Below are 23,236 nucleotides of genomic sequence, written 5' to 3'. Positions count from 1 at the left end.
TATATCCACTCAAAACTCAAACTGGAAAATTTTGACGAAAACAATACTTTCTTCATATACAACAATATACAATACTTTCTCCGTATAGGGGGAGAAAGTAAAAATAATTACAAGAATGAATATTTAATCCTAAAACATTTGCAGTTAAAAATGGTTATCCTAGCACCATCATAGATACAATACCCAGTAAACAGAATTCCAGAACCATTAAACAAACAATTGATAGGCAAATTGTGTGATAACAAGTTCGTATCTATTGAGTACGGCCGTGGATAACATGTCATGTTACGCGTAATATTCCGCGTGGGGTGTATCTCGCGTAGTGATATCACCGTACCTTTGAGCGTATCTGTCCGAATAGGCGTTTAGTCGTAAGTTTGAGCTATTTTCCTCTGTGTTTTGTTTTAGAAGTGCGGTGGTCTATTGGATACTTTGTTCGTTTTAATCCGCGTAAGGCACATATCTCACATGTCGATAATATATCCATGTCAATTAAACCCTCTTTAGATTAATTCACGTATCGAGTCGTAAGGGGCAATTGCCTCGTACGATGTAATTTGTAAATATGATTGTATAGAATATCGGGAAGGGCATCTGTCTCATTACCCGTGACTTCCAGTTTATCGTTCATTCTGCAAAGGTAACAATTCATCATGCATATGTCAACTTGAAATATCACGTGAATTAAAGTGCTACGATTCGTCCATGATGTTTGAAGTGCGAATGTGTAAAATTCGGCGCGAGAAAGGTGCACATTTTAATAACCTGTAAAACGTTGTAATTAAGTCCCGTTAAACATTTCAATGCATGTATTGCCACAGGAGTAATGGTCATGTAATAAATATCGATTGATTACTAGATGTGGTTTGGGAGTTATGACATTGTTCAGCCAGTACGTCTTAAACAGTGTTGTACACATAAAGAAAAACTTAAATAATTTTAGCTCAAGGGGTGACCTTCATAGTTGCAATACTCGTAACCGTAGCCAACTTGACCTTCCATCCCATCGGCTCTGTAAGACTGCAAACAGTTTCCCCACTATGGCCATAAAGCTGTATAATAGTCTCAGTGTTGAGATCAGAGGCCGCCAGTGAAAGCGTTCGTAGCGCACATGTCTAGGGAGTTGAAGACTAGGCCCCTTTACTCTATCAGGAAATTTTTTGAAACCCCTGACTCAGTTTGGACATCATGATCCACCGCCTTGTATATAGTGTATATAGACAAAGTTTTAAAGTTTTAATTTTTTCATTTAACGCAATCTATTCAGCTATGGCTGGGCAACGATGAAGAACCGGTAAAGGTAAAGGTAAAGGTAAAGGGAAAAGGTAAAGGTAAAGGTAAAGGAAAAGGTAAAGGTTAATATTAACATCACCTCATATTTCCTTGTCACCAGACAAAATTTAGTATTACTGTAAAGGTCAAACCTTCTCTGAGGGTTTAACCGATTTAAATATAATATATTTTTTAATGTGGGAATAATTAACTAATTAATAAACTATACTCTATATACCGCGGTTACAAGGTTGTAAAGAGTTTTCTATGTGATAATTTCATATTAGTAAACCTTTAATTCAAATCCCACTAATGCAGACTATATTTTTTAGATCGTTTTTTCATCAGATACGGTACATTTTTATAGATTTGTTTGCGCAATAACGTCTATAGACAAGAACCATTATTTTTTACTTATGTTTTCATGTAAAATAGCTTAAAGGCGTCACATGGAACTTACAGATAAATTAGATTGATGTATTTTAATACCATAGGAAAAGTAATACAGATTTATTCAATAATTACTATAATATAAGTTGTGGTAAACTAACTTTGTTTCAGCGTAGAGGGGGTTCTACTAGTATCCAGTATATCAGATTGTTCTTGAAGGGGATTTGGTTGCTTTCTTGATTTACTTTTCTGGAAGGAGGTTTTCTTTTAGGCTAGACATAAGGGTTGTGGCATTATCTATTAGATAAAACCCATTGGTGATCTGGTGGGATTTAAACTCCGGACCTCAGGGACCAAAGGTCTGGCTCTACCACTAGAACGACTCGCTCCCCCGAGATGGATTCCTCATAGATAGTGGAAGGATGTTAAAATGTACAGCTAATTTATACTATGGGTTAAATTCTGCGTTCCCCTAGATACAGGTATGATCGAGTTTGATGCAGTCTGTTATGTAAAGTGTAGGTCTGGCTCGGTGTGATGCTATTATTGTATAAGGAATTGAATGTTTTGCGAATATGGAGTGATACTACGGTCAGCATTTTTGTTCCAAAAACAGTAGTCGTCTTATCGCGCTCAGTCAACTAGGGAACTATTTGTTGGATAAGAACGCGTTTAATTTGATTGCGATGGTTTCCCACCTTTAGACCCTTTCTAAACAGTTATTACTATTGGAATACATATGCTGCATAAGCAGTATGTAGTTCCGCGTCAAAAATCCTATTTAGACTATGCAGTTTTGTTGTTAAGAGGTTCCATTGGACAATGCTTTGTTATTCACAAAGCAGACCTCCCTGGATGAAGATCACTTCTTGGTCTTAATGTTTATAACTTTTTAGAGAAGTTTATTGCATAAAATATGGATAAGGCACAGAATGATGAATTAATTAAACAGAAAGTATAACAACAATGTTGTTGTGGACTAAAAATTTCTGTGAGGATGGATTTTGCTTAGTATTCATTGGTTTTTCATACTTACGGTTTCCCAACCTTGTCAGTTGAGTGAGAGACATGAGTAGGGAATGTTTTCAAGAGCTGTTAATCTAAGTATACAATCAACGCTAAAGATGAGCTGATGCTGATCACACAGCTGATGTGTTCAAAGTATAATGAATTGTATATTTTAAACATCATATACCACATACACACAAAGTCGTTGGATTTGTCTTAGTTGCAAGAATTGTATGCTTCAACTCTATTAAAGCTATGGTAGTAAAAAACCGGACATACCTTATTTTCCATTTCAAAATAAAAAAAGCGTCCAGGTCTATCAAGGATTTCTTTTGTCATGGGATCCAATCGTTCTGTAACAAGGACGCCAGCATATAGAGCTAAAACAATGCCATTGTGTACGTTGTGTCTGGCAAATTCGGCTGCAGCCTTAATCTGTAAAAAAGTCATAAATGATTTTGAGGTAAACGTGATGCCAAGTGAAACTGTAGGATAATAGTCCAGGAAAATTAGACCAAAAATAGATCGTGCTTCCCGGAAAATCGTCTAAAACTAGAAAGTATTTAATATCTTTTGGGGGTCCAAAATAAGAGTTGAGTTTGCAAAAGATTTTGACGTGTGATTACGTTTTGGGAGTAGAAAAACTGCGAACGTTTTGCACTTATTTGAGGTTTTTCGCTTATTAACCTCAAATGCCACATTTCATGGTCATTTTATTAGTCAGTTCTTCAAGCGCAATAAATTATGTGTGACTGATATAAAATATGTCAAAGTTTGCTGAGCAGTTTAGTCGCAGTAGTTTATCTAAGATGTGTTACTTTAACTAGCATTACCAAAATGTTATACTTTTTTACAGTTTTTGTCTTACGATTCCTTATAAAATAATATTATATATTGATGGGTATCTTTGGGGTATAGTGCTCAAACAGTAATCCAGAGGTCGCCGGTTTGTTCCTGAGAAAAGTGTGTTGTTTTTTGATGGTTCGAAACTGGACCCAGCTGTACTTGATCATTGGGCTTTCAATAAAATGGTCGTGACTTATGATACAGCTGATCTTGGTCAGTAACAAAGCTACACAAGGCATCTCACTCCATTCTACAGTCATCCTTCACTCCGCATTTGGGTTAAAATACGCACTTAGGAGGCGGTACCATCTTAAATGGCAATGGTGATAATAATAAAGTAAACGATGACAGACAATAGTTCTAGACGATTTTTTGGGATGCATTATTATGTCTAATTTGCCTAAGCTGTAAAAGCCGTGTTTTTCCCCCTTTTTTTCCTTATGTTGCAATTTTCAACATAGTCAAAGCTATTTATACGATGAGTTTTACCAAACGAAAGTAGCTATAACAATTATTAAGTATCATCGTATGAAAGATTTGGTAAACCTAGGACTAATAATATTGCTTATTAAAAACTATAAAACTACTCATTAAAATTGTTTTAAATGTATACGAGTTGTCGGCCCGTCCTACGTACGGGAATGGAGTAGTCAATTAAAACTGTATAGGCTATATAATTCAAGCACAGTTTAAGCAGTTCAAAATCTATTGTAAAGAAAAAGCTGCCAAGATGAATTAACACATGTGATCATTGTTATTTCCCAACCTTACCTCGAAAATTTGAGTGGCAATAGTTATTTGTGTAACTATTGGGGAAAGTGGCACTTTGCTGCACACGAGAGCAATGTTTACGCAGAAGCCGCAGGCGAGTGCGGAATGATCTCGAGTGCAGCAAAGGCCTTTTGCACTCGTGTTACACATTATATTTTTCCTACGGTCACTATAAAGCATAAAAATAATTAGTCTTTCAAACACTATGAAACACGTTTTCAGGTTCAGCTGGCAACACAAATAGATGCCCTAGAGAAAGTAGTACCCGGTCCGTATCACCCCGCTTTTTTCCTGGGCAAGAAATTTGCTCCGCGACTTGAGAGTATAGTTCAGTATTTGTTTGTAATTTGAAGTGGTTTCCGCGCCTATAAAAATGCATTAAAAGTATTTTCTTGATTATTAAATTTCTTAGGAATGTTTTAAAACGTTTAAGAGAAAAGTCCAGAAAGTTCAGAAATACCGAAAGTATAAACACGAAATGACAGGTTAAATCGTAGTTATGATAGTCAATCAGCTGCTCATAGTATTATTATCTTTAAGTGTTGCCAACCTATTTCCAAGCGTACACGGATTACGTGCATAATTGAACCACGCTGTTTTGTGTTGTTTCGTTGGAATCCTGATGTGCGCCAAAGTATAAACCATATGACAAAGTATAAACCGTACGACAAAGTATAAATATGCAGCAATTAGCAGCTTTATGTACTCTAAACAGTACAAGGAAGCCCACATTTTGACGGGTGACTGTAGGAAAAATATATTTTCATAAACTTTCTTTTGAAAGATCGTGAGCTTCGATTCGTATACAGCAATGGTTATAGAATCTTACTTATTTCCTATAATCAATGACAAAATCACAGAGTAAATAAAATCACCTCATAGTTCTATAGAATATAGAATATTTTTATATTCAACCAGCTGTTAGTTATAAAAAATTATATTGAACTAAAACAAACTAATGATTTTAAAGACTGCTCACAAAAATAAATGAGATGATCTAGTATTTTACTATGTACATTTAAATAATCTGTCATCCTCTTACCGAATAAATGAAGGTATAAATGATTATAGCTTTACACATAGTATAAATAAGTCAAAACTACGTATGCAATTTCATTTTATCCAAATACTGATTTTGTGTTGCGAACGCTGAATGCTTACAGCTGTTACGTAAAGCAAATGATATTATAGCAAAAGCTAGTCTAGAATGTCTACGTCAGCTGTTAGAGTAAAAAAAAAATAAAACTTAATTTCTTAAAAACTTATACCCTAAACTAAAATTATGGCTTCGACATTCCCTAGTTCTAAAAATTATCTTTTTTCAACACAAAAAATCGTGAAAATCCGTCAAGTAATTGATTCAGAATCGTGAAATATAAAAAAAAACTTGTCACGTTTTAATATATATAAAATGATGATGATGATAGTAATAAATGCGTCTGTTTGTCCGTTGCATGATAACGAGTGATTTTTGGTCAGATTTTAAGAAATTTAGCACGAATGTGTAGGGTGGCAGTTTTAACGTGGGTGAGTTTGCACGGATCACAAACAAGGGGTTATGGGGTTTGAAAATTTTAAATGTTTTTAATTGTTTACCCTTAAGACATAAAAGTGCCTATTTTAACTACAACCATCTTGTGGAGCTAGAAAACTAACCATTTTTCATACTATAGCATTATTGTACTAATGAAGGCTATGGAGGAAAAAAAGTTTTGTCTAGAAGTCTCATGTAATCTATTCTCAAAAAGAATAATTTATTTTTGTAAAAAAACTACTTAAAATGCAAAAAAAGAAAAATGAAAATAAACGGTATCAGCATTTTGACACATACTTTCTCCCATAAGTTTGTCAACAACCTTTATCATGTGTAAGCGGTGAGAGTAAATATACGGAAATGGGATTTTTACAACTTTATTCAAAATTTAAATGGCTACAACATACAAAATTTTTATCAAAATCGTTCGGGCCATTTTTGTTTAAATCCGATTTTTCCGGTTTTTAGGGTTTTTATGGGAAAATCCCCATTAAAAATCAAAATTTCAAAAAATGAAAAAATACCTGTAGATACCATGGATTAGAACCTACAAACCAAATTTCATCGAAATCGGACCATAGGTGTAGTCCCTAGCTCTGTACACATCCACACACACACACACACACACGTACGGGGTTTTACCGAATACTCGCAAACACCTAATTGTGGCATCTTTCAACCTGCGGCCACCAGTGGATGAAGGAAGGTGGTAGAAACATGTCTGCATCGATATTTTTAATGAACACTCCATTTTAACATCTAACATTCCAGTTTTTAAATTGTGGCACCATGCCACAAATCGGTATATATCAACAGTGTGTGGACAGGATGCCACTAATGCGTTGTAGTGCTTGAGCGGTGTGTGCGCCCCCCCTACTTCTCGCGTGCGCTGTTGCCAGTTCTCCGTTCTAGTTCCTTCATTCCGTTCTGTATTCATGTGGCTATGCCCTAGCCGCTGTAGCTCATTTCCCGCGCTCATGACGTCGTATTTTATTAGTGTAAGGATTTTATATGAAGTTTTTTTCAAAGCTCCAATAATTTTTACAATTATTAGATTTAAAGTCAATGGACCAAATGAAATGTCGTGAGGATTACATAAAACTACATGCTATTTTGTTGATATTTTATCGTCACATTGTATGTATGGTTTACGAACTGAGATACTTGGAATAAAGGCCTTAATGTGCTGGGTAAATCATCAGTTTCATGGGAATATACAAGAAATCTATTCTATCTATATATTAATTACGTAAGCCGATTCTTTGCGTCAAAATTGTGGGCGACTGGGAAGTCGTAGAACGACGTGAGAGGGCTCAAATTAAAGGTCTTTATCCCGTGACGGCGGGAAAAATAGTGAAATTCCCAAAATCTTAACACAAAATTAGATATAACGTACAATGTTCTCCATAAGAATAGCATTAGAAGGCATTTACTGCTGATTTTTGTTTACTTCAATCCAGCTGATCGTGATTTTATCATTAGCAAGTAAGCTTACAATTTGGATTACTCATTTGCCAGTCAATTCTGCAATGTAATGTATACTATATAAAACCAACTATATAAAGGGATAACGTTACCTTTAATAATCAAGAATTTTTAGTTATGTCAAAGTTGAAATAAATTGTTTTCAAGATTTAAGAAACGATTCAAGATTAAAAGAAGATCTTCTTTGTTTTTATTTCAAAACATATGTAAAAGATTTATTCCAATTTTTTTTTTAATTTACTAACATTTATATTTGAGATTTATTGTAGTGTTTAATCAATATTTTGTATGAAGTGGAATAACCTCAACGGTTACTCTTAGAAAACAATTTGGGAATAGAGATGAAGTAGGTTCGTACAGGTATTTAAACGAACCAAAAATATTTAGCCTATGTCGTGATTAGTTTCGATAACTGGGTAATGGAACCCTAACTAGCCGCAAAATAGATAAGTAATTAGACGTTGACTAGGCCCTTTTTTGGTAGAATATGTAAATCAATCTCACCTTTAGGAGGATTAACACCACATATACTTACACTAGGCTAATAGTGGTTTTTTAATGTTGATCACAATCAAATTTAGGTCCAAGTTCTGTCAATGGGATGCCTTTACTTAAGAATAATTTTGTTAAACCTTTACAAAATGAGCATAGACTTAGAAATAATAACTGGGTAGGGTATCTCAACACACCATTTTTTGCCTTTTCCTATTTGACGAAGACAATTTCCAATACTGTATTTCAATCGGGGAAGCCTTGTTATCAGCATTAACCAAAAAACCAAAGCTACCTTACTAAACCAATATTTATTCATAAACATGTTTGCTGCCTTTAGCAGTTAAACCTCTGGAATCATTCAAATTCTTTATTGAACATAACGTTATCAACAAAAGCAAACAAAGACAAACAACAAACTGTTTTGTTTTTTTTTCACAAAAGATATGTTGTAGTGGGATATCTAGGCCTATCCTGACATATAGATAATTTGATTCTGAGTTTGTTTAAATATTCCAACAATAATTCCTTTTCCGTTTAAGCTTTATAGGGACTATGTCCCTACAAGCCACTAGTTTATATTAAAATACGCAATAAGTATGACTCCGTTTTTTCTGTATGCATATAATTAATTCTTGGTAATGTAAAAGTATGCGTAACGAATTTTTCACCTCACTATGATGTTTTTAGCTGTTTTACATACATTTAGCTGGTTTATATTGGTGGCTGAAAGTTACGTTTTGCTGGCCATGCCAGCTGTCATCGTCATATGGGGACCGAGCAGGGGTTTACATCCCTAGGGCCGCAAAATCACTTGTTCGCCTATTTACTTAAAACATTAATGTATATTAAATGCACAAGCTGTATCCATGGCATTGCAATAGACTTGTTTTTTGTCACAGCTGCCTAGACAACTATTTATTGTTATTTTTGATTTTGCTGATTCCTCGAAATATTTCACATAAATAAGAGGGACGTTATATTGCAAAACATACTTGGGTGAAAAATAGCGTTCGTACCACGAGCCAAAATGGGTTTGCAGCTCTCGATAGTTTCACGTTCTCGAATTCGTCTCGAACTAAAAACCCGATCTCGAGTCGGCAAAACCTCATTTTCGGCCCTAGGTACGAAATATACTATTTTTGTACGTTGGATTTAGAGACCCAAACTTGGTAGGGGTATCCAAAGAAACGTCTTGGTCTGTAGATGAGTTAGGTATCAAAAGAAATACTAATCAAAATCCCTTAGGACTCTGCCCCAGAAGCCTTTAAAGATCCCTCCACAGAGCTGTTTACATTTTGGCCATGTGAATAATACTTTTTAATGAAACAGCTGTTCATTTTTAAATTGTATTTCAAACAACACACATTTATTGGGAGTTACTGAATTCTACCAAATAAGTATTTGCAATCTTATTTTCAGATTTTAAAATTGATTTTCTTCTTTATCATGTCGTGTTTTGCAATATAACGTCCCATTACGAAATCAGTGGAAAGTCCTTTTATCACAGCAATTCTTAAATTATTTCTTATTGAACTATCTTATATCACTTGCACGGGTTGGTGTCTGCCTTTTTCACCACTTTTGCCTATATTTTATCATATTATACGGTACTACACATATCAAATATTTATGTAGAAATATCTGCTCTTATCGTTTCTAATAAAATCCAAACATAGAAACTTTGTCTAAAATGGTACCCACCTTGACAAATTATTTGCACCTGCCTATATTACGGACTTTAGCGCACTGGTTTGGTAACATTATTGAAAATAACACGACATTTTGGCTGTAAAAAATGGTACAAAGAGAAAATACTATTTAAACAGCTACTGTCAATGCGGAGCGAGCGAAGCTCTTTGGGATCAACTTCAATGCAACAAATAGAGAAACATCACTCAATAACGGCTGAACGCATTTCAGCCAAACTTAACAAAATTACTTAGACTAATAGTGAGATGGTTTTTAAACAAAAAAATTTCAATTAGATAATGCTAATGCAATTTAAATCGAACTTAAAATTTCCAATATTTAACAAGGAGCGGAGGGATACGGACCAGTGACTACTTTCCTCGGAACCTATTTGTGTTGCCGGCTGATTAGAAACAGCCAATGTTAGAAATCAGGATTTCGAACAGTCTTGCTGTTAATCTGCTGGACAATAGTCAGTGCATTACCAGATTAAAAAGTGTTGTGCATGTGCTGGACCTAAGCTACAGATTTCTGTAAATATTTAAATGATTGTTCCAATTTTTGGCAATGCTTGTTGATGAACAGGTGCTTGTTTAATGTTTCCTGACATTGTTTTGATATATGTTTTACTTATTGTCCTCATATTTGAACCGATTGTAAAATAAATTCTGATAAAAAAATAAGCTATATATCTAACCGCATCGAAATCGATATTTAATCCGATAATACCTCACAGGTTATATTATGTTGAATTACATCGACGGTGCAGTAAGTTATTACACTTAAAACGCAGATTAAACACTGATCTAATTTAGGCATGTGGTAGGTGGTAGGTGAAGGTAGGTCGGGGTTTATGAGTATTCGTGACTACATTAAGTGTTTTAAAGTAAGGTTGGATTAGGGAGGTAAAGTGTAGGTTATAGGTAGGTGATCGGGCTGTTTATTTGTGTTGCACCATATAATTTTCATCTTTTGGAATATTTGGTTAAACGGGTAAACGATTTGAAAAATGCTTGCGTTATGGTCTTAACAAGCCATCTACAGTATTCTAGCATTGACTTGATATAAAGTCAATGATTCTATCAAATTACTACATTAAAACCAAATGAAAAGAACATTTTTGGATTTGGACCTTTAATTTATGAAATGTGAAAAGTTGTATAGCATTAAATACTATTCTGTAATATTAATAATTGTTCGGCAAATCCTCATTTTAATGGCTCGGTTGAAAATGGAATCTGTATTTTGTGAAACAGTAATTTGGTAACAATCCAGTAATTTCAAAAGTTGATAACAGTAGCCTATCCTATTTAAATACTGTTATTTGATTGCCAAGCCACGGACTATACATACGTCCAGTTACAACCGTAATAAGTAAATAATTAATTACCTGGGCTAATAGAAGTACACTTTTATCCACGGTATGGATAATTGGCTAGGCCTGTCCAGAAGTAGGCTACGAATTTCTAATCATCATATTATCTACATTGTATATTATTTAAGACATGTCTTCCCTTCTTATTGTTATTCTGTTTTCACTTAAATCAGCTGAATGCGATGTTTACTTATTACTTATGTTTAGGCCTACATTTCAGCCATCTTATTTTGTTGTTCAATAAGTAAGTCTTTTTGAATTTTTTACATTTTTACACATTGAAATATATAATTGATAATTCAGTTCATTTTAGTCTTTTAAAGGTGTTTTACATTTGAGTCTCACATTAAAATAGCCCTAAGCTTTTCGTAGGCCTATGTTTTATCTTTGACTATCAATACAACTTACAGACATTCCATCCCCATGTTAAATTTGTAGCAAGCCTTTTTCATCAAAATCTTCTGTATCCAATGGCCATTATTAAGAACAATATTAAAATGCTGTCTCTAAATCGTCCTAATAATGGTAGAAGACGTACATTCTAGTTACATTACAATAATATCCTCCATCATATCAAGAATACTTGGTATTAACAATCATAAATTATTTCCAGCAATGAAAGCTGAGCTTACCGATTGCAAGGGTTGAAATGAAGACAATTGTTTATGTTGCACAGTTGAATTTAAATGTCAAATTTCCCCTCCTGTTGTTATATTTTAATACTAGTTTTTTTAATAATTACGTTTTTTTTATACTTCAATACTTTAACCGATTGTAAGGGTGAAAAATGAAGCCCAATGTTTTTGTTGTGGGCTACAGTTAAATTTGGATGTTAATATCAGATTCCAACTACTGTAATATTTTCCTGGTCAAAACTACCATAATGCACTTCTGGAAGAGGTATCTGAATAACAAGATGTAGTAAAACAAATTTGAATTATTATAATTTTAACCAATAAAACCAGCATTAGTACATCTATTGAGTTTTTACATTTAGTTACTTATACAAATATCAAATCACGTTTTTCCGCTCAACTGGCTTTCACCTCTCTGAAAGCAACCCTAGTAATAATATGTATTTTAATTTAAGTACCGTACTTTAATTGATTCGGTTATATGTTTACCTCATATAACATTTGAACATGGATTGAAACATTAGATGTCTTTGGAATACTCTGAGAGTGAGAAGCAAAACATAACTTTCAGCAATGATGCATCGAAATCTACCTTTACTGAGTGATGTAGGCCTAATTGTAAAATATTTTGTCAACATGACTAAAATGTTAATAAAATAAATGTCAGCACGAAATAGTTTGTAAGATAAAAAATCCCAGCATAGACAACTTATATAGTGTTCTAACCTAAAACATTGTTATTGTTTCAATGTAAAAATTCAATTGATACAAAGTAACTACGTTACCAATTTATGTTTGTAAACAAAAATACATTTTTTAATGGTGGCATAAAAACAATTTAAATAATTATTAACTACACAAATTATTTTTAATGTAAAACATTGTTCACCACTCGGAGCAAAAGCATATTATTTATGGTATGTAAATTGTTTTATAGTACGTGGCAGTACAGTATTATTAGTTTATTAGTTGCTTGTTGCACTGTTCTACACACTGCTCAAGCGCTACAACTCATTAAGTGGCATCCTGTACACACACTGTTGATATATACCGAATTGCGGCATGGTGCCACTATTTAGAGTGTTAGCTGGCGCGAGAATTGGCAACGTGGCATTAGGAAAGTTATAGTTCCGGCGGACGGCGCGAGGCGCGCTAGCTACCTGTATGGTTTCGTGTTCCACAATTCGGTGTGTACCTGCGCTACTTAAACTCACATCAACGAGTTCAAAAATACTCAATTGTGGCATGTGATGTTTAAACGACGTAATAATGCTGGAAAACCTAAAAATGATGGAATTAGCTGTGGCACCCTGAAAAAGGTGCCACAATTTTTGAAGGTGCCACAGTACGGCCGTGTGCCTGTGAAGGATGCCACTATTCGGTGAATACAGACACACACACACACACACACCCACACAGACATCACTTCGAAAACCACTTTTTTGGGTCCAGGGGGACCCAAAACTAATACATCCACTCAAAACTCAAACTCGAAAATGTTGACGAAAACAATACTTTCTCCAACACAACAACAATGGTATAAGGGCAGAAAGTAAAAATATAATTAAATGTAAACTTTTTTCATAATTAACCTCGCGAATTTCAAGTTGGCTACACAACAAACTGAACATATAAAGAGGATGTCCACATTGCAGGAGATTAACTATCAATAAAGGTGTCAATCATTATGTTTTCCAGAGTTATGCGTTGGGTGTTATTTTATCATTGTAACCTATCATCGGCACATACCTTCAAAAAGTTATTTTTTACACGATAATAAATTATAATCTTATGATGGTATTAACAAATATCTTTTAAAAATGATGCATTTAAATGTTTTTTAATTTAGAAATAGTTATTTGTGTAACTAGTGGTGAAAGTGGCACTTTGCTGCACACGAGAGCAATGTTTACGCACGAGCCGAATGATCTCGAGTGCAGCAAAGGCCTTTTTCACTCGTGTTACACATTATATTTTTCCTACAGTCACTATAAATCATATAAATAATTAGTCTTTCAAACACTATACAATACGTTTTTAGGTTCAGCTGGCAACACAAATGGTGCCCTAGAGAAAGTAGTACCCGCGATCCGTATCACTCCGCTATTTTTCCTCGGCAAGAAATGTGCTCCACGTTTTGAGAATATAGTTCCGTATGTTTTTGTAATTTGAAGTGGTTTCCGTGCCTAAAAAATTCTTTAAAGGTATTTTCTTGTTTATTAAGATCGTAAGAATGTTTTAAAAACGTTTAAAAGAAAATTCCATAAAGTTCAGAAATACCGAAATTATAAACACGAAACGACAGGTTAAATCGTAGTTATAATAGTCAATCAGCTGCTCATAGTATTATTATCTTTAAGTGTTGCCAAGCTATTTCCAAGCGTACTCGGATTACGTGCATAATAGAACCACGCTGTTGTGTGTTGTTTCGTTGGAATCCTGATGTGCGGCAAATTATAAACTGTACGACAAAGTATAAACCGTACGGCAAAGTATAAATATGCAGCAATTAGCAGCTTTCTGTACTATAAACAGTACAAGGAAGCCAACTTTGTCGGGCGACTGTAAGAAAAAGAACTTTTTAATACTAAATCAGCTTCTCTTGCCTATCACAATATCAAAATATTTTTTCATATTCAAATAGAAAGTTTGTGTGTGTTAGTTTTATTATGCATTCATTCAGAAGTAAACATTAAATACAAGTAAATACTTCCTTTGATATCCAACAAAACGGTTCATATGTTTTTTTTTTTGCGAATTTCCCATATAGGGAATAAGCTATTATCGTAGTACTCATGGTAAGACCTGGACCCGGGACCGATTTTTTTTTCGTTTTGAGGTCCCTAGAGGCCAAAAAACCATCCGTTCAAATTTATATATATATATATATATATATATATATATATATATATATATATATATATATATATATATATATATATTTATATATATATCTTACTAATATTATAAATCTGAAAGTTTGTGAGTTTGTGTGTATGTTTGTGTGTATGTTTGTGTGTGTGTTTGTGTGTGTGTTGCTCAATCACGCATAAACTACTGGACGGATTGGGCTGAAATTTGGCATGATGATAGCTCACATTCCCGATTAACATTAAAGCATATTCTTATCTCAAAAACCCTTTCGGGCTCCGCCCCAGTGGCTCTGTAGTTCCCCATGTTAATCTTATGATTTTTCATATTTTAAAGTAATTAATGAATCTTAACAGCTGTTACAATTAAACAAGTTGGTTCTGTTCTATGATGTTCAATAACATAAAAGTTACAAGTATTACCAACAGGGTGCAGCACTATTATTTTTTTTATTTATGACAACAGCTACTTTCCAACCAAAAGGTGAGTGATCGTAGCGAACGAACTTCAACCTGGAGGCGAGTTAGCGTAGCGAACGAGCTAACCTGAAGGCAAGTGAGCGCAGCGAACGAGCTCCAACCTAAAGGTGAGTGAGCGTAGCGAACGAACTTCAACCAGGACGTGAATGAGCCATGCGAATACTTATGAAGTTAAACGGGGCGAAGCCCGCGGGTACAGCTAGTATATTATATATATATTTTTTTTTTTTTATTTATATATATATGTGTGTCCGTTAGCGCGTTAACTCGAGCAAAAATGATCCGATTTTGATGAAATTTGGTACAAACGTGTAAACCTACGTTTATTCGAACGAGTTCGCGAACCAGCATGATCGGACCATGGGAACGGGGGTTTATGGGGGCTTTTATGGGGTAAAAATGGGTTTTTCCCATTTTTGACCCAAAAAACATAAAATTTTGCAATTTCTTTCTAAACTATTTTGTAGAGCTTAAAAAAACAAACAATTTAGTATATTGAAGCGTTAGAATGCGCCTAATAGTTACGGAGAAAATTTCAAAAAATTGTAAATTTAAAATTTCCATGTTATTTTTATAGAGAACTAGCTGTAACCCGCGGGCTTTGCCCCGTTTAACTTCTTAATTTTCAAGATGATCTCGTTTGCATGGCTCAATCACGTCCTGGTTGAAGTTCGTTCGCTACGCTCACTCACCTTTAGGTTGGAGCTCGTTCGCTGCGCTCACTTTCCTTCAGGTTAGCTCGTTCGCTACGCTCACTTGCCTTCAGGTTAGCTCGTTCGCTACGCTCACTCGCCTCCAGGTTGAAGTTCGTTCGCTACGCTCACTCACCTTTTGGTTGCAAATTAGCTGTTGTCATAAATGTAAAAGAAATAATAGTGCTAGTGCTGCACCCTGTTGGTAATCCTTGTAACTTTAATGCTATTGAACATCACAGAACAGAACCAACTTGTTTAATTGAAACAGCTGTTAAGATTCAATAATTTCATTTCTCATAAGGTTAACATGGGATGGGAAACTCCAGAGCCACTGGGGCGGAGTCCGAAAGGATTTTTGAAATACGAATATGCCTATATGTTAATCGGGAATGTGAGCTATCATCATGCCAAATTTCAGCCCAATCCGGCCAGTATTTTTCGCGTTTACTTTTCCCATACATACAGCAACCACCTCTTTTTTATAATAGTATAGATAATTAAACTGTTGTAGTTTGCTTGTTTATTAACATATTTTGCCCAAATTTGGAAAATGTTTTTATTACTTACCAACTATTCACATTTTACATAAATAACACTTTTACCCTCCCTGTTGCAGCAAACCTAAGTATGTTTTAAACTGATTCTTTTTAAATAGGGAATAAATGTGATATTTTTAAGGAGACATTTTAGTATAAATCCATTCAGGGAAATGGAAATTCGCTTAGTCTGCAGGTTTGCTGCGGCGGGGGTATTTTATATATTTATGTCATCCAGCTATATTTTATTGATTTTCAAAATACACTCCCTATCTTTTATTTTATTCATAGTTGCAGTGTGAAAGCCACGCCGACTTGGAATAAGTGAGTTTGAATGTAACAAACGTTTATTTTATTAAAATTATTCAATTTTTTTTTAGAACTTTAAAACGTTCGGTTTTTTTTTTTTATTATTTCATGATGTTTAGTGAATGTTTAATTTTTTATATACAGGGTGTTTCAGAATTAGTATCGGATATTTTAGGGTATTATTCCTGTGTAAGAAACATATCCAAATATCATAATCAAACAGTCCGGAAGTCTTTAGTTACTCAAACAGCCGCCATTTTGTTTCTCCTCTAATATTTTTTTAAAAGAAGATGGTTAAACGTACGAAATTGAAACTTTGCAAAAACATTTCTGACCACTAGACAAAGCTACAGAAAAATTATGACAATTTTCCGAATACATAAAACAAAATGGCGTCCATTTAAAATTTTGTTTCTTAAATTACTCAAAAACCATCGATTTTATGACAATTTTACAAGAATAACTTATTTAAGGTAATTTTATTACAAACCGATTGACACCTTAATTTTTACAATTGGACGTATAATAACTGAGATATGGCAGTTGTTTTAGTGATACGTGACCGCTGGAGGTTAGTTGAGGAGCCATGCGGCTAAAGTCTGCCACAACAATGCAACAGTGCTCCTGCTCCTGCTGCTGCACGGGGAGACCGTGTTTTCATTGACATAGGCACGTTGCACACACACCGATTTTGGACGACCGGTTTTTTACCGGTCGTCCAAATTCCAATAGTGAACCACAGGCGGGAACGGGACCTTGCACACACGCCGACCGGTGATCGGCGCCGGTAAAAAGCCGATGAGCTGCCGGCCACTGCCACTGCATACCGCCGGTGCCGGGGATGTGCCGGCGACGCAGTGGCGTACGTAGCTAAATACAAGCTTGCACACACACCGATTGTTTGCCGACCGTCTGGCAGTTCTCGCTACACCATCCTCCATTTCAAGCCACTGCTCTTCTGACATTTTTAATTAATTTTGGTAGTGCGTGCTTATAACGTTTTAAATAGGTGACTTAATAGATAAGGATGCTATTGACATTTTGAAATAGGTAGTTGAAAATTTTACTGCTATCAAGCCATAGTTCTTAAAAAAGTGTGTGGAATGTTCCCGTTTTTTCTCTGCTTTTATTAATTGGATAAATCCAGAAGATACGTTTAATCATACAGCGCTTAATACCTACGTCGATACAATAACTACATAGCAACAACTCTTTTAGGATTAAGTATTCAATAATAACTCAATAACTCGTTTATTGAACCAGGTGGACACAATTACATTTATAGGTTAGGTCAAAATAATATAATATGCATTTTAATTGAACTTAGAATAATCTCTTAGAATAATATCTTAGTAATCTCGTCTCGTTCTCGATACAACAACAGAGACTGATCGTTTCGCCGATAAAAATCCGGTATGTGTGCAAACACCAAGATCCGATAAAATATCGACCAACTTATTACCGACCGTCCAAAATCGGTGTGTGTGCAAATAGCCATAAACTGTCATGTCTTTATTGATACTTATTCGTTTTAAATGTGGTTTCCACCATTGTACTCGTTATAAAAGTACGAAGCTTTTGATTTGTAGTTTTACGTCAGTAAAAATCCCGTTGTACCATTATTAAAATAAGAAAAGTGCCTGACTTTATATTTTTTTTAGTTAAATCTATACCATTAATACGCGAACACTACGTTTGTGTGCTTCAGTGGCTTTGAAAGCTCCCATGTTTCATAAGGAGGTGTACATGGATTGCTTACAAGCCACCATACCCATGCTTCGCAACGGGAAGAGAATGCTAAAGAGAATAATTTGTTTTATGAATATGATGTATAAAAAGTAAATAACTCATAAATAAAAGTCCACAATTTTGGTAAAGCACGAACGAAATCATTTTTAAACACGTATTAATCAATTTGGATTGTATAATATTAAGTGTACTCATAAAATACCATTAAAACTTTGCAAGCCGTCAGGGTAGTGTCCTACGAATTTTCCTAGTATTAAAATAAAAAATTACTCTGTCCCATAAGCCTGTTGTATATTGGCCCTATTCATGGAAAAATTATTGATATAATCCGAACTTTCACATCTACGATATTAGTTCTTTCCATTTAAGTCATTAACTTGATCATTAATGTACCAAAAGTTAGCCTATTCAGTGTATTTTGTAGTATTCAGTGCCACATTCACAAAATATCGCAAATCATGTAATAGATAATAAAAAAAAAACATATCTATAAACCATCCTACTTAGACAGTTCTCAATTTGTATCACAGCTTTTTGTTGCTGGTGAGTTAGCTGTTGTCATAAGGTCAGACAAACAATAAATAAATATATAAATAATAAATAAAAATACCTTTATGTACAAGCAAGTTTCATATTATATTATTTTCAAACTAACTCAAGTCAAAAACTAAATCTAAACTAGCCTAATATTTACACATATATACAAAAATTACCATGGAAAAACATGAACAATTTAAAATTAACCTTTGTTTTTTCTTCATTGCAGCCCTGAATGAACAATAGGATTTGGAGGTCTTTATGTCTTGAGGGAGGCCATTACACAACTGCGGGCCGAAATAAAAAAATACTTTCTTCCAATCTCAAACCTCACTTTAGTAAAGTGGGGCCTGCGGTCGGAACGAGTACCAAGCAGACAGATCTCCCCCTTGTAAATAAGCATCCCGCTGAGGTACCGAGGCTCTCCCAGCCTGAGCTCTTTGTGGACCAGGCAGCAGGTAAACCTCCTGCACATGTCATCCTTTGGGACACGTGGTCAAAGTTATTATGGCCAAAAATGAACCTTAAGGCAGAATTTTGAATTCTTTGAACTCTTGCCATATCCTCCTTAGAGATGCTGTTTCCATGCAGGGAAGCAATGTGTGAATGCTGGAAGGACCAAGGATCGCACGAGTTTCATTTTGACAAATTCTGGCAGTAAAGTTTTAAATCTGTTAATACCTCTCAGTCTACCCACTGTACCTTTAACTGCAGATGTGATATGGTCAGAAAAAGAGAGGTCTTTGTCAAGTACAAAACCAACTGTGTTGACAGTGTTGCAAAGAGACAATCTCATGCCATCAAGGGTGACTTCTATAGCAGATTTAATCAATTCCTCTATCAGACTGTGTAGTCCAGTATGCATAACAACACACTTGTCAACATTCAATCCGAGCCCATTCGTGAACGACCACTGAAAAATGCTGTGCAAATCAGTATTGATGAGCCGAATTGCTTCTGATGCCATGTCTGGCCTGTACGACAAGTGAAGTTGGCAGTCGTCATCATAAAAGTGTGCTGCACAAAATACCACACTTCTGAGCAAGTCAACCGTGTACAAGTTGAACAGCACCAGGCCTAAACAGCTACCTTGAGGAACACCACGCAGTTTGCAAAGCGGATCTGACGTCTCACTCCCACTTTTTATAACCTGCAGTCGGGACTCCAAATATGACCGGAACCAACAAACATCTTTTTTACTGCAACCGTAGCACTTCATTTTGGCCAATAATAATTCATGATCAATAGAGTCAAATGCTTGAGAATAATCGAGAATAGCTAATGTGCTGTAGTAGAGTCCTTTATCTTTGGCTTCGAATAGATCCGCAAACATATCAGTCAGTACAAGTGCTGTGTTTTTTTCCTAAACCCTGACTGTAGCTAACACAATTTCATTGACTATGTATACCTACAGGTATATATAGGTATATTGACTATATACATGTATATTGACTACATTCACTATATAGGTCTATATATATATATATAGGTGCTATATATATAGGACAATATAGTCAATGACAATATATTATACTCATCTAGAAATGAAACAATCTGTTTAGTTACTATATTTTCCATTATTTTTGACATTGCAGGAAACACAGAGATAGGTCTTAGCTGAATATATATGATTATTTTTTCTCGAGTTATCATGTTAATGGACATATATATATATAACTCGAGAAAAAATAATCCGATTTTGTTAAAATTAAAATCAAACGTGTAAACCTAGGTTTATTCAAACGAGTTAGCGAACCAGTAAGATCGGACTATGGCAAGAGGGGCTTATGGGGGGTTTTATGGGATGAAAATGGGGTTTTCTAATTTTTAAACCTAAAAACATAAAACTTTTCAATTTCATTTCAAACCATTTTGTAGAGCTAAAAAAACAGATAATTTAGTATATTGAAGCGTTGTTGTATGCCTAACGGTTATAGATTAAATTTAAAAAAGTGTCAAATAAAAAATTAAAAGATAAAGGACTCTACAGCAAATTAGCTATTCTAGATTATTCTCAAGCATTTGACTCTATTGATCATGAATTATTATTGGCCAAAATGAAGTGCTATGGTTGCAGTAAAAAAGATGTTTGTTGGTTCCGGTCATATTTAGAGTGCCGACTGCATGTTATTTAAAGTGTGAGTGAGACGTCAGATCCGCTTTGCAAACTGCGTGGTGTTCCTCAAGGTAGTTGTTTAGGCCCAATGCTGTTCAACTTGTACACGTTTGACTTGCCCAGAAGTGTGAAATTTTGTGCAGCACACTTGTATGCTAAGAGTGAGTTCTTTCTTTGCAAAATGTTCTCTAACACCTAAAGTTATGTCCTGTAAATATAACAATTGTTCTTCTACGTGTTGCCTTATTTTATTGAAGAATAAATCAATATAAAAGTTTGGGATACCCTTAGTGCATTCTTTTTGTGTACGGAATCTGCGTCCAGGATTAATTTTCTGACATAAAATGAGGTTACTAACCTGTTGTCAATCAATCTTATCGATATATAAACACAATGGAATACGCGCTGTGTAGCAGCCGATTGGTACGGTTACAGACAGCTCCCCCCACCACAGTCCGGTCATGCCTGCCGTGCCGCCATTTAATGCAATGTTATCGTACGCACTCCATCAGCCAATCCTTGTCTCTTAGCCCGGAAGGTATGGTTATCTAGAGTGTGGGGGGTTCTCCCTGGAACCTCAATTGAGTTAAGGGTGTCGCCACCTTTGGTGGATAGGTTCATCCTGGTAAGACCAACTTCTATTCCTGCCTCCTTTTGGGAAACCCTGATGGCCTGGCAGTGATGTTGGGCTAGATGGGCAAACGAAGTAGATCGGGTGCTGGGTTCAAGCCAGCTGGGGGTGTTCGGGGATCTATCGCCCTGGTCACCTCTGGTTTCCCAGCAACTGGGTAAGGCCGCGATTGGGTAGTGGTGGAAATGGGGGGTTGGGGTTCCCCCATCAGCTTGCTGGCGGTCCCTTTCCTCCTCGCTTTGATGGTGGGTTTTGGCCTGTCAGGGATTGGATAGGTCCCGAGTGTTGCTTGCACTAAATACGTCAGGGCATTTCATTATGGGACTTCAGGTTTTGTACCTGCTGGTTCCAGGTGGAGTGACGCTTAACCAAGTAGCCGGTATCCCTCGTTACGATTGAGGGGTAACCCTCTTTCCGAAGGGTTGCTTCGGCAGCCAGTGAGCCTGAGGACCTTAAGTCATCCGCCTATGGTGTGCCAAGGTTGGTGCGTATGCTCCGGCCTACACCATGGGACCCGGGTATGTTTATTATAGTTATCGGGTTGCAGTTGAGGGGCTTCGGCTCTTTCGACACAAACAAAATGCAAAATGCAAAAAAAATTTGGGGGTGGAATTAAAAATTATTTATTTAGATAGGTTTGGTGTGGTGCTACCTTCTACAGATGTCTTCAAGACGAGCGGGGTTCCTTGGTAGCAGCGTGGAGCGTGGATCCGGCGTCTCGTTCTGGGTCAGCGTGAGGGCAAAGATGCCGGGGAAATGTAATAGGCTAGACTGTTATGTAAACTTGTATATTAAAACATATATTTAGTACATAGGCAATGACAAATCATAGTGCCGGTGGGCACTAGCGTGTAGGTGGGGGCGGCCAGTCACTGCAACATTTTTACTCAATTGACGAGTTTTTTGCCGATTTCACTCTCCTCCCTGCTCGCCATTTGTACTCTGTAAATATTAATGATAGTTAAATGTTTTCATATTCAATTTTATGTATGAAGTGATGTTTTAATTTTTTTATTGACATGAACAATCCAGTCTTCTCTGGTAAAAGTTCACGACAGAAGGTAAAGGTAAAGGTAAAGGTAAAGGAGTCCGAGTGCAAGTGGCGTCGTCCTGTCCTTGAGGGAGGGGGTAGCGTTGAGTATCAGCTGTATCTTGGCGGCAAATTCAAATTGGTAGCACCACATTTTTTGGGATGGATGGAAAGGAAATTCAATAGCTGAATTAATATTTTTTTAGGCTTAGGCCCTAACACTAACCGTTTCCGATATCCCAACGGTGGCCTCCTTGAGTTGATCACTCTGTATATGAATTTTAATGGATTGTGTTTTTGGCCTCTAGGGACCTCAAAACGAAAAGGTAAATCGATCCCGGGTCCAGGGACTACCATGAGTACTACGGTAATAGCTTTTCCCCATATGGTAAATTCATTAAATATGGTAATCGAATAAACCATTTTGGATATAAGTGTGATTTAGTAAAACCTTGCAATTCCTAACGTTGAGTTGCATGGAGGGGGAGAAGCACCAAAGGGATTTTAGGGGACTTTGTATAAAGTGTACATCTTTTTGTGTACTAGCCAGTGGTATATAGTTTTGCCAGTCTCTAATTTATTACGGCACAAAACCTTTACTGACTGGGCTAAGTCAGCAAAGAGTTTTAGGCCTAAGGTTTTGGCTGGTTCTTCAAGTAAGTAATATATTCTGACACCAATGTAAATTTTTATTCATCAGACAAAGTGCTAAAAAGACAATACACAAAGAACTCAATAAGTAGCTCCAGATTGTTTGCAACGTCAATAAAGATCAAGGTTATG

General features: G+C 35.7%; 1 protein-coding gene across 1 annotated transcript in view; it reads right to left on the bottom strand.

The window, feature by feature from the left end:
- The window catches only part of LOC128992991 (uncharacterized), a 34,260-nt gene extending 15,109 nt beyond the window's left edge, over positions 1-19,151 (bottom strand). Inside the window, exon 1 of the mRNA XM_054416740.1 lies at positions 19,011-19,151. Within this exon, the coding sequence (XP_054272715.1) occupies positions 19,011-19,151 (141 nt within the window). The remainder of the gene's footprint in view (positions 1-19,010) is intronic.
- Between the last annotated feature and the right edge of the window lie 4,085 nt (positions 19,152-23,236).

Source organism: Macrosteles quadrilineatus, unplaced genomic scaffold, assembly GCF_028750875.1.
Source record: "Macrosteles quadrilineatus isolate MER2022 unplaced genomic scaffold, UCM_ALF_1.0 Scaffold_4__1_contigs__length_99947679, whole genome shotgun sequence".
Classification (NCBI taxonomy): Eukaryota; Metazoa; Arthropoda; class Insecta; order Hemiptera; family Cicadellidae; genus Macrosteles; species Macrosteles quadrilineatus.
The sequence above is the reverse complement of the archived record's forward strand: the minus strand, read 5'-3'. Positions and strand labels throughout refer to the sequence as shown.